Below are 18,706 nucleotides of genomic sequence, written 5' to 3' on the forward strand. Positions count from 1 at the left end.
TTTTACAATATTTTACACGTCAAAACAGAGATATCATCATAAGTTTGGTCGATAAAGCTTTTCTTTTATCTCAGCTAAAAAAATCTTGAATTTATTATTAATATTTTATTGGGTCTCTCCCTCTCTCTCTCTTTCTTTCTCTCTCCAATTTAATATTTGAAACAATTAATAAAGCGACAAAATGGATAAGATGATGAAATGTTAATTTTTTGAAAATAAGAACAAGTGACGAACCGACACTTAATTCATTGGAGTTTCGAAAATCTCCTGAAACGATTTAATAAGTATTTAATGCGGGAGGAGGGGGCGAAAATTATGTAGAAAATTAAAAAAATAAAATTTTATTTATTTATATTATTGAATTTTTTATTGAATTATTCCGGGAACTTTTCGGACAGATTATACACAGGATGTCCCAGAATTATCGCACTACCTGCTGATGGCAGATTCTTGAGATTATTTGGATTTTTTTCTCAGCGAAAAATATCGAGAGAGATCATTATTTTTTGCAAGTTTCCAATTTTTTCCATCACACATTTTTGTAACTAAATATTAAATTAAAATTCTCTCTTTATTAAAGTAAACTCTATCTGAAACTAAAGAATGTAGTTTTAACTCTTTATAAAGTTTAGTATGCAAAAAATCTTTTTTTTTATTTGCTTATAACAATTATTAATGTCTCGACATTTTCACTGCGGAAGAATCACCTTCAAATGATCTCAAAAATCTTTATTTATCAATTTTTCACTTGTTATAGATGATAAACTTTAGTAAATCTGAAAAAATAGAGATTATTATTTTTATGTTATTATAGAAATTAGAAAAATTCGACAAATTTTTTAAATTTGTTATCTTACTTCTCCTTTCTTTTTCCTACTCAAAATTCTGTAACTACTATAATAAATGCGAATCATGATATTCGATGAGAAGATGTTCATATTCTCGGTGAAAAATCTTCTTACTCTAGAAGGCTCAGAAATGTTTAACATAAAGAAAAAAAAACATCGGCTTTAGTTTGAAAGACGACACGGTTAATTCTTCTTACTTATTATATATATATATATCTTAATATATATATATATATCTTAATATATATATATATATATATATATATATATATATATATATATATAATGGTGTTGTAATTGTAATTTTTTAATTAATTTTTATCAAATTAAGTATACTGACAACCGTATAGCTTTTTAATTATAAATTTTAATTGTTTAAGCCTTTATTAATTTAATAAAATTATTTTACAACACGTCTGCAATCATTTTATACTGTACAGATATGTGTTTGATTGTCTTTAAATTATTAATATACCATATATATTTAATCAAATGTTTCTTTATTGTGCAGATTTTCAAAAACTTGAGCGTGAGGCGCGAATATGTAGAAAACTGCAACATCCAAATATTGGTAAGTCAATTTTATTTTGATCAAATTTTTATGCAAATTGCGATCGTTTCAATCGCAATATATTAAAGATGGATAGAAGCTGTCTCATCCTATCGCATTTACATGTTTAATTTTACACGTACATACATACGTATAGAGTTTTAGTAATACTAGCTACTTCTTTTGTTTATCGTACTTTCAAAAAAAAAAGTCATTTATGTATTATAAAGGGTCATCCTTTATGTGTATGTACGTGTGTTTACGCGTGTGTGCGTCTGCGTATCCAAACAGATCAACGACCAGAAGGATCGTTCTTATTCTCTGTTAGTAAGCTATTAGCTCGATGGTCCTTTTAGGTAAAGTAACTAAATTCTTATTACGCAGAATAGGATCTTCTATCTTGGGACACGGGAAAGAGAACGGTTTGATGAATGAGATATTAATTATAAAAATTTGGCTTATTCCTTTAAGTTAATAAAAATAAGAAAAATAATATGATAAATTATACATACATGTAATTATTATTAAAATTGTTTTGCTATTAAAATTAATATATATATATATGTATTATTGCGGATGTTATGTGTACAAATTTGAGGATTTATCAATCAGAACAAAAGCGAGAAAATTTTACATTCGAATTTTTAATTCCGACTGGTTGTTACAATCGTTAATTAAATAATTATATAGATAAATTAACTTAAAATATATTATAAAAGGAAAAAATGTAAAGAGAAATTAAGGGATTTTCTCAAAAAGGACTATTGAGGAGGAGAATTTTCTCTAGAGTTTGGATCAGAATGGTGATTGGAAATCCGCACCCTCGAAGAAATTAGGGGATGAAAATATTAAAGGGACCTTTTAAGACCCTCCTCGGGAATCTACAGGATCGGGCCCTATACAGAATATGCTTTAAGATATGAAAATGCTGACTCCTTTTTACGATCGCTTGAGTCTCTCGTAAATGCCCGACTCGTTTTCAAAATCATGATTCTCTTTCAAAATCGTATGATTTTCCTTCAAAATCATGCGATCCCTCTTCAAGGTCGTGTAATTTAAGATGTTGGGGAGGGGGGGGCGGGGGAAGGAAAGGGAACATTACTGTGGATAATATTAGAAGACGACCTCGCAGGAAAAAAAAATCGCTCGGGAGTGAAGCTTTAGGATGAGAAATTCTCAGAGGGGACTGCTCAGTAAAGGAAATTGGAGAATATCAAGGGTGAAGGCGGAGAAAAAATTGTATTCTATATTTACAGTGCTACTGTTATTAATGGTAACTTTAGTGTTAATATTGCCATTTTCTACGTTATTAATAGTAATGTTTATGTTAGATAAATTGAAATTAGTTTAATTTGTCAGCGTCGGAATCAATTGCTTTTTCACGTGACTATTCCCACTATTCCGTGTATGCTTAACGATCACGTGACTTCTAGTGTCCCTGCTTGGGATTTTCCACTAGGGAAATGACAAATAAAACAGTAATTGAAACCCGTTACCTTGAGAAACAATTCTTAGATTTTCATTAATTAGTAAATAAACTAAGGTGACAAATTTTAATAGTTATATGATATATATATATATATATATATATATATATATATATAACGTTCTGTAAATAAAGTATCTTCTCCACGATTTTTTTTTTTTCATTCAATGCTATACTACGGACACTATTAAATCTATAAATTTTAAGAAATAAATTAAGTGAAATCTAAGATCAAAGTAAAAATTACTTAAATTTGCAAATGAATAAATATTAAAATTATTATATAAATATTTTAAAAATATAAAACTTTTAAAAATATAAATTTTTTAAAAATTTATAACTATTATTAATATTATAAATAATAAATTTAAAAATCTTAATTTAATTTCTTTTAAATTAAAAAATATTTATAAATAATATGAATATTAACCTTTTTTTAATTTGAATTGTTAAATAAGTTTTATGTCAGTTAATAATCTCTATACGAAATTTATATTGAATATTTTCTGATATTTTATCGAAGAAAAGAGAGAATCTATAATAAATACAGATATAAAACAGATACAACTAAAGAATGGATCAGTTCTTATTAATAATGAGATATGTGATTAGTTGCGTTATCCTTTTAGGTATCCCCCTAAGATACGTCTGAATATAAGAACCATTTACAATACGAATCTATTATAAGTAACTCTATGTTATCATCTTTTCTGTTACAGTGAGATTGCACGATAGTATACAAGAAGAGAATTTCCATTATCTTGTCTTTGATCTGTGAGTATACTAGAATCATTATTATTATTAGATCTATTTCTTATATATGTTTCTTATGTTCTCTTTCGACGGAAAAAAAAGGAGGCACGGAGAGAAAGAAAGAGAGAGAGAGAGAGAGAGAGAGAGAGAGAGAGAGACTATTATTATGCATTTTATAGAATTCGAGAAATAGTGACAACTCTCAAATGATGATAATGATAACAATTCGACTCTATTAATAGGCATTTAATGGCAAACAATGAGGGGTGGGTTTCAATTTGTGGCTTCTAATTGAAGACACCAATCTATGCGATCGTTTAATATTATTTGGACAGAAAATTATCACACTTGATTTAATTTTTACAAGAGATTAATACACCCGCTCTATTATAGATATTCATAATGATTTGTGACACGCATAAATCTTTCCAGGTAGCAAATGCACGTTAGAATGACGTGCTATCTTGATTGTTTTTTTTTTTTCTTTGCTACATGCACGGCATGACTGTTAATTTACTATGCCGCCGATTAATTTATGGGTCAGATTTTAATTTCCATTCGTCTTTCGTTCGATTTTTTATCATTGGCGCGACATAATTTTCGACTCTATCAATCGAATTTCCAGTGCAATTAATTGCTTTTAATTTTGAATAACAGTATACTTTTTTATCTTGTTTTTTAATCCCACAATTTTTATTGTTTTATGTATATACACCGTAATCATTTATTATTAAAATGATTATTTAAATGAAACAGAAAGAGAGAGAGAGATTTTATTCGATAGCGTAATGTTTCTGTCACATATTTACATATTATAAAGTTAGATATTATATTACTGTTTTCATTTAAGTACATTATGTTATGAAAAATTTTGAATTTTTTTTTTATGAGGAGCTCGAATATAAGACATTTAAAAAAAAACAAACTTGTGTATCTATTTACAAAAATTTTTATTTTATTTTTATCTCCAAAGTTAAGTTTTATCTCCTAAGTTAGGTTTTGCCACTCCGTACATCTTTATGTGATTTTGCAACATGTTTGTGAAATAGAATTGAAACATTTACGTAAAACACTTACAGAGTCACCGGCGGGGAACTGTTCGAGGACATCGTCGCCCGGGAATTCTACAGCGAGGCCGACGCCTCGCACTGTATTCAACAAATCTTGGAAAGCGTTCACCACTGCCATCATAACGGAGTCGTGCACCGAGATCTAAAAGTATGTAGAGAAAAAGGGAGAATTTTTGCTTGAGCGCGAACTGTGCGCTTGCAGAGCCGACGTTGAGATAAATCGAGCAAGCGTGTCCGCGTAATCTATTTTTCCACATAACACTTTTGTCTGATGTTTTATTTATTTTCTATGATTTCTATGGGATGTCTCGCGCACGAAAAAAACTTATAGATTAAAAGAGGACAAGAGGAGAGAGAGAGAAAGATACATTCGACGATGGCGACAAATCTATCATTTTTTATTGCAGCCCGAAAATTTACTTCTCGCGAGCAAAGCGAAAGGGGCGGCTGTGAAATTGGCGGACTTCGGTCTGGCGATTGAGGTACAGGGTGAAGCACAAGCATGGTATGGTAAGTGAGACAATTTTGCCAGCAAATTAATCCGTCGAGACGTCAGCTTTTATTATCAATGGTTCGCGACGCAATGCTACTGCGAACCATTGTAAACAGAGGAGCGTGCGTTATAATACTTTGATGCACGGTGATATTTGAGGTCTAATTGATGACCCAAATATTTAGATCGTCCCTTTCCACAAAATTATTATGCAGGATTAGTTATCGTGGCAAATAATTACGCTTTGTTGACTGGCTATTTATTGTAACAATTTGAAAAAATGTAAAATTTTATATTATTGTAAAATTCCAAATTTTCCTTAAGCGCGATTTAATATACTTGTGGAAAATGTGGTGTGACTAATAAATGATAAAGCCCAGAAATCCAATGTTACTGTTAGCGTAATATATTTCCAAAGACAATCATAGACATTTAATTAAGCAGCCGGTACTTCGATTGCGACCAACGACCAACGCGCGTTCTGATTCAATCGCAATCATAATGATTACGTAACAGTGCGTGCTATCAATTAATTATACGTATGATAGAATATCATAAAAACGGCTAAAATAGAAATTTTTTTAATAATGCTGATGGCTGCACGATTTAATTTTTTGTGGAAATATTAATTGAGAAATATTCTCGTCTTATCTCCTCCCTCCCTCCCTCCCCCTCTTCTTCCGCTATCGTCATCACGTTTATGCATTTTCCGATATGTCGTTTCACAAAAATTATGGGAAAAAAAATCTCGCAAATTGCAAAAATAATATTTATTTTGCTTTTGCCACATTATCAATAGATCAAAGATTAGGTGTAAGCGACAAAATAATGTTTTTTTTTTTTCGAATGTTTTCGAATGTTCGCCATTTCTTCGGATGCAATTATAATCTTGATATATACATATTTCGATTAAACTAAATAAATAAAAAATACAATAATCTGTTATCGAATTTTATCTAAATTATCGCGAATTAAAAATGTAACAATATTGATTTGAACAACTTTGCAATATACTTAATTTTATTAATAAATCAAGTTCAATTGATTATAATAATTTTGAAATATTTTAAACGCGAGAAAAACTTCTGAACAGTTATTTGTCTTTTAAAGAAGGAGTTAATTTAGACAAGAAGTAGTAATACCTAAAACGTGATCTCGCGCACGTAACGCCTTGATCCTTTCAATCCTCCGTACGCACCGTGTATTTTCGAAATTAAATGAATTTGAACGATTGATAAAAAGGTTTTGCTGGTACACCTGGTTACCTCAGTCCGGAAGTGCTAAAGAAGGAACCATATGGGAAAGCAGTCGATATATGGGCGTGCGGTGTTATCCTGTATATTCTTCTTGTTGGCTATCCACCGTTTTGGGACGAGGACCAACATCGACTTTACGGGCAGATCAAGGCCGGATCGTACGATGTACGTATCACATAATTCTCATCTTCTTTTTAAAATTTTTAAAACATCTTATCTGAAAGTTTGATAAAAAAAATACTGCGTTAAGAAAAAAGGAAAGGAATATGTTGTATGAAAGAAGTCCAATGTGTATGAAATTCAGTTATAAAGCAGTTTTTCTGTAATTGCTTGCATAATTATGTAAATTTTTCATAACGTTGTTTTTATGCTTATTTTGTGCAGTATCCGAGTCCAGAATGGGACACCGTCACGCCAGAAGCCAAGAATCTTATCAATCAGATGCTGACAGTAAATCCAGGAAAAAGAATTACTGCCAGCGAGGCATTGAAGCATCCATGGATTTGCGTAAGTTGATCTTAATCTACGTAACGTAGATTTATATTATACGAATAAACAATCTAGAAAGTCACATCATTCTCTTCGCTATATGTATGTGTGTGTGTGTCTAATTAATTTTTATTTAATTCTTATACAGAAATCTTATTACAAATATCGCAAATATTTCCATAAAACCTAGATAATATAATATACAAATTACAATTTTACAATTTTATATATACGTATATACATACATACACACGCATACATATATGCAGAATGGCATAAAAATGTTCCGAGACGATTGAATATTTCATGAACAATAACCTTTTTCCAACGCACATATTTTTACATATTAAAAAGAATTATAATAATTTATGCACGATATACACATGTACATAATATTTTAAATACGCAAAAATGTGTTGGAAAAATAAATTATTCAAATCGAATAAAATAAAAGTAAATATTAATTGATAAATAAAGTAACGAAACATAATTATATTGTATTATAAGTAAAAATAGAAAGTATTTTTCAATCTCAATTTTCATATATTTCTATGAATAATAACGCGTCAATTTTAGAAAGCGAATCATTATCATTGTAAATATGAAAGTTGCTTATTTATTTATATATTTGACTTTTGTACGAATTGATACATATATATATATATATATATATATATATATATATATATATATATATATACCAATAACTGATCTCTTTTTTGCATTAATAAAATTGTATTCTCATGAAACTATTTAAAGTATAAGACCTAATCTTAGACAATTTAATCCAATTATTTTCTAAGGACGATGCTTAATATGTTTTCCATTTATTTTGTGTTTTAGCAACGTGAGCGTGTTGCATCTGTGGTGCACAGACAAGAGACCGTGGACTGCTTGAAGAAATTCAATGCAAGGCGCAAGTTAAAGGTGAGTTTTTTCTCTTTCTTGGAAAGTTTTATTCTATTATATATTAATTCTTATGCATTTGCGTATCTTTATCTTAAATTACGTTATTTGAGTTATTTACGTTAGTTGTTTACGTTTATTTGATAGTTGTGCAATTTTGCGATTTGTTGTCATGAATTTGCGATTTGTTATTTAACTAATTAAATAATAAACAATAATAATAAATAACAATTTGTTTTTTTATTTTTGAGAGAAATATATATATAATAATTATTCCTATAATAATTATATTATATAATAATTATTCCGTATAAAAATATTGTAAAATAAAATTTAAACTGAAAATCGTGACATCATGAATTACGAGACTTGAAAATTTTATGTTTTAAATATGATACATGTTCTTTATTTCTTCAAATAAGTAAGTTTTTTATTCTTTCTATTCTTAAAAATTTACCGATTTATATATTATTTATCTTAGTATCGAAAAAGATTTATTTATTATATTTTTTTTTAATCAAACATCCTTATTATATTATATCAGAATAATCATTTTAATTACAAGAGAAATGGAATTTGACATTTACGAGAGACTTATTTTGAAAATGTAGGATTCAATTGCTTTAATTGTCAAAAGATCGAATTTTTTATTCGCGATTATCACTTGCTAATTTTAGCAGTAGAGTGCAAAGCATACAGTTATATGGAAATGTATGATTCTAACTGCGCAGTAATACTCATCAAGAGGCATGGTAATGTCTCATGCTAAGTTTACACGCAGTAACAGAGAAGCACTCCGTGTATCTAAACGCGGATCGGCTAATTCAGAATACATATCTTAAGATCGAATTTTTAATCGATACGCTTAATCGATAGCTAAAGTCTCAATTATTTAAGGAAAGTGTCTTTATATTTTTGCTCTGCGTGTTTTCTAAATAAACTAGATGCAAAAATTTTTCTTTAAGAAATGTTATCACCGCTGTCGCGCTAGACGTACATGTATATGTATACACCTACACAACACATGCAATACATATAGTGATAATTTTGTACGGCTCATGCTCTCGATAGAAAATTGCATTATGCGGCTCTGTTGTGAGATTTGGGGTGGGCCTCGTTATTAAACCTAGTGCTGTTAAATTGAATAATGTGTTAATGAAATTGAAGCGCTAAATTTTTCTAATTAAACTTTTTATTTTGTATTAATTTTTAATTGTTTATTCCTGGATAAATTTTTAAATTTTAACATTATTATTTCCGTAAAAAAATTAAAATAACTATTTCGTACTACATTTTTTGTTAAGATGTTTCTACATAAAAAAAAATAAGTTTTTATTTTTAGTGTATTCTATAGTATTGGCGCAATTTTTCTATAATATTATTTTTGTGAAGGAAATTAAAACAACTAATTTGTATAATAATTTTTAATATAACAATTTTTTCAAAACTAAAATAACATTGTTTTATATAGATTAAAGTAACACTATTTTGTAATAGTATTTTTATATTATTTTGTAATAGTTTTTTTACAGTAATATACATTTTTCACAATTGGCGCGTGTATATAGTATTTTGAAAGATGCTTTTTTTATTTTTCTTTTTTTAAAGAGTATTTTAACTGATTGCAAAATCTCGCATATTATTCTCGACTGTTTACAGATGCAAAATCTATTATGTTCGCTTATCACGTACTACTTATCCGTTTTGCGGTTTAGATATCGTTCGAGCGTCAATCTGCACGTGAACATCTATATACAAAATTAGAACAATACAAAGTGTAATAACCAGCGTTATTAAATTAGAACAATACAAAGTGTAATAACTGGCGTTATTAAATTTAACTTATCGATTCTTTCTTGAAAGTCATTATCGAATAAGAGCAATCAATTCTTAAATACGCATCAGTATATATAAAATTTTAGACAAAAAATGAACCAAATTTATTTTGAACATGTTGTTTAAATGGGAAAAAAGTTTTAAATAAAAAATGTGTGTAGGTTTTATTTGAATAATTATTTTAGTTGTTATATATGAGAGAAAGCATACTATTTTCAATGATTTATAAATCAAAAAATATAATCATGTTAATGTGAAAACTCAGTAATTGTTTTAGTTGAACCTTTGCTATCTATGATTTAGAGAATTACGCTTGAAATTTCCGAAATATTAAAAAAAAATTTATAATATATGATATATACGGATAGCTTTTGTTAAAATCACCACGAAAAATTGTTTTAAGACGGTTATAATCCGGTTTTTTAGCAGATAAACTCTTGCAACTTTGGTCAATGGTAGCGTTCTGTTAAGAACCGATAATGTCTCTCTATCCTATCCCATGGGCGTTGTTTTATCTACGACCCGGTGTTCGACAAGAGTCACTGGCGATTAAACAATAACGTGGATCGAAGTAATATGATTTCACTGTACGATCATCGTACACTTGCACGTACGAAAACCGAGGGAGTAGCATTTTTATTGGTGTTACATGTGTGACACATTCATTTGCCGTTATCGAAATGCATCGAGTGGTTGAGACACGTGCGGGGATAAATCCTATTCCTCTCAAAGAATTTGATTATATCTCTTTTAGATTATGCCTTGATTCTGCTTTCACATAGGGAGGATGTAATTTAATAATGCAATCTGTATTATTTTCAATATTAGTTGAAATTTTTATTACAGTAATTAATAATCCGTATGTTTTCTTAATTTTTAATTTCGTAATGCAAACTCTATTGTCTTTCTGAAAAATGCTATTTTTAATATTTGCTAAGAAATGGTTAATACGTGTTAATTCTTTCAATTTTTATAAATTTTTGAAGTTAATTCTTTAAAAACTTACATAGCACGGATCATTTTAACCTCGACATATATTAGAGCGGGTTCATTCTTCAGTAATCTCCGCTTGGAATCAACCGGCATTTCTTATTGTTTTTGAAAAATTTTATATTAAAAGTTCAATAATTTTAAACCTACGCTGAGAGTATATAAGAAAGTAGATAAAAAATATGATCTGATTTTAGCATATGCTGTCAAAATAATGATTCTAAATAATCTTGAATAGATTTTAACTATCGTTAATTATTTATTAAAAAAAAAAATAATTTATTAACAAGAATTTATGTATTAACCAATAAAAACAATAATGTAAATAAGTGTTAAATTAAATAGATAATTTGAGTTTTATCAGAAATTATCGTAATAATATTTGGCGAAATTGTTTATGCGAAATCAATCAGGTACGGGATTTATCAACGCAATTATAATTGGAAATTTGAATAATTAACATTTATTTGGCCATCGCGATATCATATTTATGTACGAAACTGGCAAATTAAATATTGTATTTTTGTGCAAAACCTGTTCAAAGATTGTATATTAATTATAATGCGACCTTTTAATAATAAAATGAACGAACAGAGAGACAGCAAATTCCCAGAAATTGTTTACAAATCTTGAAATTTATTTGACTTATTTCTACTAGAGCGTAATTTATTTATAAACATATTAAATACAGAATAATGAATATGTTGACAAAATATAATTTAATAACTACATCTATTTTTTTTTTATTAAGTAACAAAAAACTGTTTTATTACTGTTAGACATATATTGACAAAGTTACATAATAATAATTCAAGAATAATACTTCAAGAATGTTTTTTATAGGTAATAAAAATATCTTATTTTTTTAAATTTTGATTCAGAATAATAGCAATTTATTTTAATCAATATTATAAAGTTATAATTTTTTTAATATTTTAATAATCATAATAATTTTATAGTAAATTCAAAAAGCTAGTGCATTACCTGCACGTTTAATAATAATTTTATTCCATTTCAATTGTTGTGCAATAACAACGGAAAGTTCATGAATCATGGGAGTCATACATTTGTAATAGCAATTGAAATATTATATTTAATATTATAACTCACTTTGCGCTTAAATTGAGAAAGTTTACATTAGAATATTTTATATTTTTTTCCCTGTTATGAAGTACCAACCATTTTATATCATTATTAAGGAATTGATGAATTCTGATATACACTTTCTCTCCTTGCGGGCCTTGTTATCACATTCTGTGTTAACTTAATTAATGTTAAAAGCCATGATTGCGTTATCTGCCCATTCCGAGAAGTATTGATGTCCAGTCGGACGTGAAAAATGATGAGAGATTTTTTTTTGCTATATATTAGAGGGTTTTTATAGGATGGCCACTTGCAATCCATCAAGAGTTCGGGTCGCACATCTCCTCTGAGAGGCTCATGCGATTGCTTGCCCAGCATTCATAGTCCAGCTATCAATTGGCGACAAAGAAACCATCATCTCTTTTAAGTTACATCATAACTATTCTTAGCGTGAATTTCTCCGTGGCAATTGTTGCTGCATCTATTAAGCGATGGATCAGATGGAATAAAGCTGAACTGTCATTCGTTTTGAAATCGTATATTGTCTTATAAGTGACATAAAGTGTGAAGTTTGAATAGCTCAATGATAAGAGCAATTGCCCGGAAAGTGAAAGAATTTGATTCTCGATACAGACCACTTGCATACTATCACATATTTTTCTAGTCGCAAATATTATTGTCTTCTAGCGATTATTCGTTGGAAAATGAAAATGCCTCATAGATGCATCAGTACCTCTACCACGGATGACTGTTACGATGTATCTGAGCTTTTGCGTGTGTCTTCCTCTCTTTTATTATTGTTTATTACTCCTATAACGGCGGAAGGTGCGCAATAAAGACGTAATTGGCCAAATATATAAAAATGGCAGCGACGTCGAAGCTGAATACTGATTAAAGCTCGACTCATAAAAGTGCAAATGCCGAATAGAAGTGAGAAAGTTTAACGACATCGCAACCGTTCACTCACGTGCAAAGTAATTAAATTCCAATCAGATAACGGCTAATAATTAATGCAATATTTTTCGTTGATTTTGACGAAGAAGTGCGGTAGAGAGAAATAATAATGAGTATTGATAATGACAATTTTCTACGATGTTCTCAAGAAAATTATATTGCTTATATTGTTTTATGGTTAATATTGTTGTTATAAGCTTCGGCAATATAATATAGAAAGGACAATGAAATTGACACCCCGTACTAATTAAAAACATCCGTTGATTTAAATAAGTCGGACGGTTTTCATTAATTATTACCAAAAACTCTCAACAGCAACAAATATTAATATAACATAAAACATCAAGCAACAAAAATAAAACAAAATGCTTTATATATAAATGATTTTATATAAAAACACAGTGAAAAAACACAATGCTTTTATATTACAGTGTAATAGAAAAAAACAGAGCATCTATTATAATAACTTATTTAGTTTTTTCTTTTATCAAATTGATTATTAATATATCATATATATTCGCCATTCATTAATATTTATTTAAATTGTGAGAAAAATGTTAATTAACCAATGTTCGTTAAAATACGAGTAATTTTCCGCACATATTTAGCTGTTCATTTGTTCGGCTCTAGCACGATTAATTCGAACGCTTCTGATTCAGGAGAGAAAGATAGCAATCCAATAACGCAAAAAGGTCAAACGATTGTGAAATGAAATCTGTAATTAGTAATAAATCTGTGGCGATTTTAAATCGCACACGAAAACGCGAATTTTTTTCCTAAATTATGCGATCAGAATGTGAGTGTTTTGTAAGATAAATCATTAAAAAAAAAAAAAAAATTAAGACATTTTTCGTGAGTTGTAATTAAAAAATAATTTCAACATAAACTTCTCTCTTTAAAGTTGACCGTCAGTCATGTACTTGTTTGCTCAAAAATTATTTCCTATAATTAATTAAATTAAAGATTGTTGCATCATAATGTAATGTATTGTGAATTCTTCAAACTTTTACCATAACTGTTTATTTAATTTGAACTAGCTCCTTTCGAGAATTGAAAATTTTAGAGTATAATTGTAAGTAATTGTGATTAATTTTGAATAGAATAACATTTTTCTAGAGCGTTACTCATATTATATACCATACGTTAAAGTAACTCTTTTTAGTTTCATCTTTAATTTATCAGGATTGACATAATAGGGAATTTTTTAAATAAAAGTCATGTAAAAAATTTATAAAACTATAAGAAATGGTTATATATTTTTTCTTGAATGTTTTCTAAACTGTGAAATCAATCTATATGTAATCATATATATCAAATATAGTATGTTAAATAGACGTATACAATATAATAATCAATGCCGAATTTAACAAATTTTAAATGTTCTATATAGCACCAATAGAGAAAATCATTTAAAAATCACATATATTGTATATTATATCTACTTCAAATTATCAAATTTAAATGATTGAGAAACAATATTATGTTATGAGAAATTTAATGACAAAAAAGTTTCTCTTATTTTATATTTCTTATTATTTATATTATTAATATATATCATATTTTTATTATACTATTAATATATATTATTAATATATTATTATTAATTATATAATATTATTATATAATTAATATTATTAAATAATTATAATAAATAAATATATTATATAATTAATATTATTAATAATAAATAAATATATAAATATATAAATAAATAAATAAATATATTATATAATTAATATTATTAAATAATTATAATAATTATATAATTATATTATTAATTATATAATATTAATATTAATATTATATAATGTTAATATTATTATATTATTAATATATATTTCTATATATAATTCTAAATATTTGATATTTGTTGACAAAAGAAAACAAGTTTGTTTCGTTATTACGAACTTTTTTGTTTAGTTGAACAGCTGATAATAATCATCTTTCTTTTTCACTTGCAGGGCGCTATATTGACGACTATGCTGGCAACGCGAAATTTTTCCAGTAAGTATGATGCACAGGGTAAGTACCTCCGGCCCTCTTCAGCGCTCTATACGGTCTACGACAGATAGTACTTTTATATCTCCTATGAAACTTGACGTTTTCCCGTGTATCTATATACGAATTCATCCCTTTAATAATCCGAGTCATGCAACTTCCCTCTATCCCCGATTCGTCTTGCATTCTCGCCATGTAGAGGATCTATTTATCTGCCTTTTCGCTTTTTTTTCAAAAAAAAGAGACTTCATCATGCAATCGTGTGTGCAATATTTTCATTGTTAAATTTGTCATTTTATCATAAAATATTAAGGCAAGTTGTCTCACCATAAATTTTTACCCATAGAAACGATTGCAGAATGGAGCACTTGTATATATTTTTTGCTCATGCACAGAAGTATATTAGAGTCCTTTTGTTGACATTTTCTTATATTAGGTAATCGAAGGAGCGAGGTTGAACAGGAAATCGGAAAAATTATATCGTAACAGCGCGTCAATGATCGGTTCACCGAAAATCATCGTCGATGCAAGTTCACAGTTAATTAGGCGCTTATCAGGCAAACAATCGCGTTTCATCTTCGCTCGTTCGGCACATTGATTATCATGATACGATGTGTTTCGCATCTACTTCGTGTAGCTCCCATCTACCCCATATAGCCAATGCATATGGCACGCACTTCATGTCCTCATGCAAAGACCACGGTACGTTACCCAGAAAATAACATCTTAGCCTTTCATATTAAATAGACATAATTTTTGCTATAAAGACAAAAGATTATTTTGAATCCTTTCGTTACGCTGAATCTTTTTCACAAGTAAAAATTATAATATTTATAATTATCTTAAGTACTTTTTATGGCTAAGTAAAATAGTACAAAATAATAATAAAAAAACAATAATAATAAAGAGAAGAAAATAATTTTATAAAGTTTTATAAAGTTGTTTCTCGCTTCCAAATCTATATACTTGTCTAGAATAGCGAAAGGATTAAGAAACATATATATTTTAAGAAACATATATATTAAACATATATATATATATATATATATATATATATATATATATATATATATATATTTTGCAATTGAGTAAGTATATCGAAGCTTTTTCTTTGCGTATATATTTATCGCAAGAAGATTCTGGGTAATTCAAATTGTTGTCACAATGCACTCAAGCAGTTTTCCCTTTCATTCAGTCATCATTGTTATCACATGCTGCTACTTGATACAAATCAGACAAAAAATTGTTTGATACAGATTAGATACATCATCATCGTCTTCGAAAAATTTTTTTAATCGCCGTATATATTCAGTTCATTATATTATATAATATTGTAAAAATTGTAACAACATTGGTAAATTTCTGAGTAACATTCAAATAATTATAAAATTAGTACAGACATCTAAATGTTTTTATCAACAAATCTTATCGTTTGTTCAAGAAATTATTATTGATTTAAAAGAATTTATTTTATTAAATTAATAAATATATTTTTTTTAAATTTGTAATAACATCAATGAAATAAAATTATTAATTACTTTCTTAATGAATTATTAATCATCAATGAAATAAAATTATTAATAAAATGTCCCTATAATTCAAATATATCATATTTATTTTTATTGATTATATAACTATTTATTAATTTATAAATTAAAAGACAAAATTATTAAAAGACACAAATTAAATTTTAATTTTGCAAAATATTTATTACCATTCATCTTAAATATAAATGTGTTATACCCAATATGCAAAAATTAAATTTTCACGAATTAATGCCATAATGCAATTAGTAATTGCCGCATCGCATCGGATATCATATTGTTTTTAGTCTTATGTAGAAACATATTGGACTTATTATAAAGTTCGAATTCAAATGAAAATCAGCATAAAATAATCAACTTTGATGTATTCGTCATAAAGCGTGCTGCAACAATGTTGATTAACAATAACTTTTGTTTATAGATTTATATCTTTTTATATTACATATGAGAATTAATATTAAAATTAATATTAGAATTAATAATTAAAATTTAAAAATAAATAACCAAGATTTAAAAATTAACCAAAATAATATAATGCAATATATATATATATATATATATATATATATATATATATAAAATAATAATTAGTTAGTAAATATTTATCTTTACATAGACAGGCTTATATAACTTATGAATGTTGCCAAAGTTCCTGACAATGAGTAGATAAATTGTAAATAACTTTCAAAAAAATTTTAACTGTCACTTATTGTTTCTTAAAAAATTGAGAGCAATTAAAAATATGGACGTTCGAATATTTTTTATAACTTTGATTTACTTGAAAGACTTAACCAGATTATTAAGTATTATTATTAAAGACAAAAAGTACATGTGGACAGAGAAGAGGCGCTACCCCTTCATTTACTTAACCTTCATCAATTTAACACAAATTTAATTGGATTTAACTTACAAATCTTGTATATATTTATATCTTGCCCTTAATACATAATCTTCAATATACGTACACCTTATTTCACATGAGGAATGAAAACCTTGCTTGGCACGGAAAGATGCAACTTATGTGGACCCTTCGTCCTTGTCTACATGTATATTCACTTTTTATTATAATTTTTGATATTTTTGAACACCCTAGAATTGTGCATTGGTTTAAATGTGTATGTATAATATGGATAGCGATACTCAAAAATTATGTTCGAGATATTAAATTTTTTATTATTAGTCTACGTTCAAATCTCGTTCTGCATGAATTTGACAATAAACAATGAGTCACGGCTAGAATCTTTTAAAGATTACTTAGGTTTATGGATTTGACAACATATTTCTATCAATTAAAAGTATTTTAAACCTCGCTGTGTGTGTAAAAATAAACATTTATCTTATATTGTTAAAATTTCTTTTTATTATTCATTTATGTGCGAAAAACGGATAACGTGTTATATGCAAGAATATAAGTTTTGAAAATTATATTTATTGCAAATGCGAATAATTTTAATCCTGAAATAGGAAAAATCTGTAAAACGTGAGAATCTTCAAAGGATTTAAACTCAACTACTATAATCCACTAGCAAAATATTTTTACAAATAATTATACATTTTGTTAACGTAAATTATTTTTATATGATCGCGGGGGAAATAATTTTTTAAAATTGTTTACTTTCTTTATCTTTATAAATAATACATTTTCTGTTTTTCTATAATTTTTAGACAAATAAGAACATTGATAATATTTTTGATCTTAATTTGGGACAACAAAAAATGTTTTATGGTCTACATATTTGGAGATTTAAGTTTTAATATAATTAATTGTATAAAAAAATTTAATTGCGTTACAAATAATTTTTTTTTATTTATAACATTCTTATATTATATAATATTTATGATTGTCATATACAATGTGTCATATTTATTATCATACTTATTTAAAAAATGTTTTCATCATATTGCAATTTAAAACGGAAATTATTGATCGACGGTGCAGCTTTAAATTTAAAGCAGAAAATTATGCTTTCTGAGCTTTTATTCATGCTAACAATAAATATCTAATATTTATGAATCAATAGAAAAATATCAATAAAGAAATTATTTATACAATTTGTTTTATATTTTTACATGAAACAAATATAAAAATTTAAATGTTAAAAAATGGATAAAAAGAAACTAGGAAAATTCTGTACAATTATTATAAAATAATAAAACAACAGAGTGGAGCAGTTTTAAGTTTGTACAGCACAATCGCTTTAGAATTCCTTAAAGATAAAAATGGAACTGTCATTTTAAGAAATAAATGCGAATATGGATTATAATAGGCATTTATATAGGCAAACATACACACGCACGCATCTCGCTCTTATTTGCTCGACTAGCATAAGTAAATACGGGCTCGTTCTACATTCGTAATAGATGTTTGACAGATAATATGCCACATATACACGGTATATGCCACTATATATAGATACACATATATATTGTATGTATATATATATATATAT

At 27.2% G+C, this 18,706-nt stretch overlaps 1 protein-coding gene across 19 annotated transcripts in view; it reads left to right on the forward strand.

The window, feature by feature from the left end:
* LOC126848932 (calcium/calmodulin-dependent protein kinase type II alpha chain) overlaps nt 1-18,706 on the forward strand; it is an 80,348-nt gene that overhangs the window by 18,109 nt on the left and 43,533 nt on the right. For 11 of the 19 annotated variants that reach the window (XM_050590307.1, XM_050590308.1, XM_050590311.1 and 8 more), the window contains exons 3-10: nt 1,360-1,419; nt 3,604-3,658; nt 4,717-4,855; nt 5,115-5,217; nt 6,443-6,621; nt 6,841-6,963; nt 7,789-7,872; nt 14,676-14,736. In XM_050590307.1, coding sequence (XP_050446264.1) covers nt 1,360-1,419; nt 3,604-3,658; nt 4,717-4,855; nt 5,115-5,217; nt 6,443-6,621; nt 6,841-6,963; nt 7,789-7,872; nt 14,676-14,736 — 804 coding nt within the window. The remainder of the gene's footprint in view (nt 1-1,359; nt 1,420-3,603; nt 3,659-4,716; nt 4,856-5,114; nt 5,218-6,442; nt 6,622-6,840; nt 6,964-7,788; nt 7,873-14,675; nt 14,737-18,706) is intronic. The other 8 variants (XM_050590309.1, XM_050590312.1, XM_050590318.1 and 5 more) reach the window with 1 other exon arrangement.

The sequence above is a fragment of the Cataglyphis hispanica genome, chromosome 4 (assembly GCF_021464435.1).
Source record: "Cataglyphis hispanica isolate Lineage 1 chromosome 4, ULB_Chis1_1.0, whole genome shotgun sequence".
NCBI classification, from domain to species: Eukaryota; Metazoa; Arthropoda; class Insecta; order Hymenoptera; family Formicidae; genus Cataglyphis; species Cataglyphis hispanica.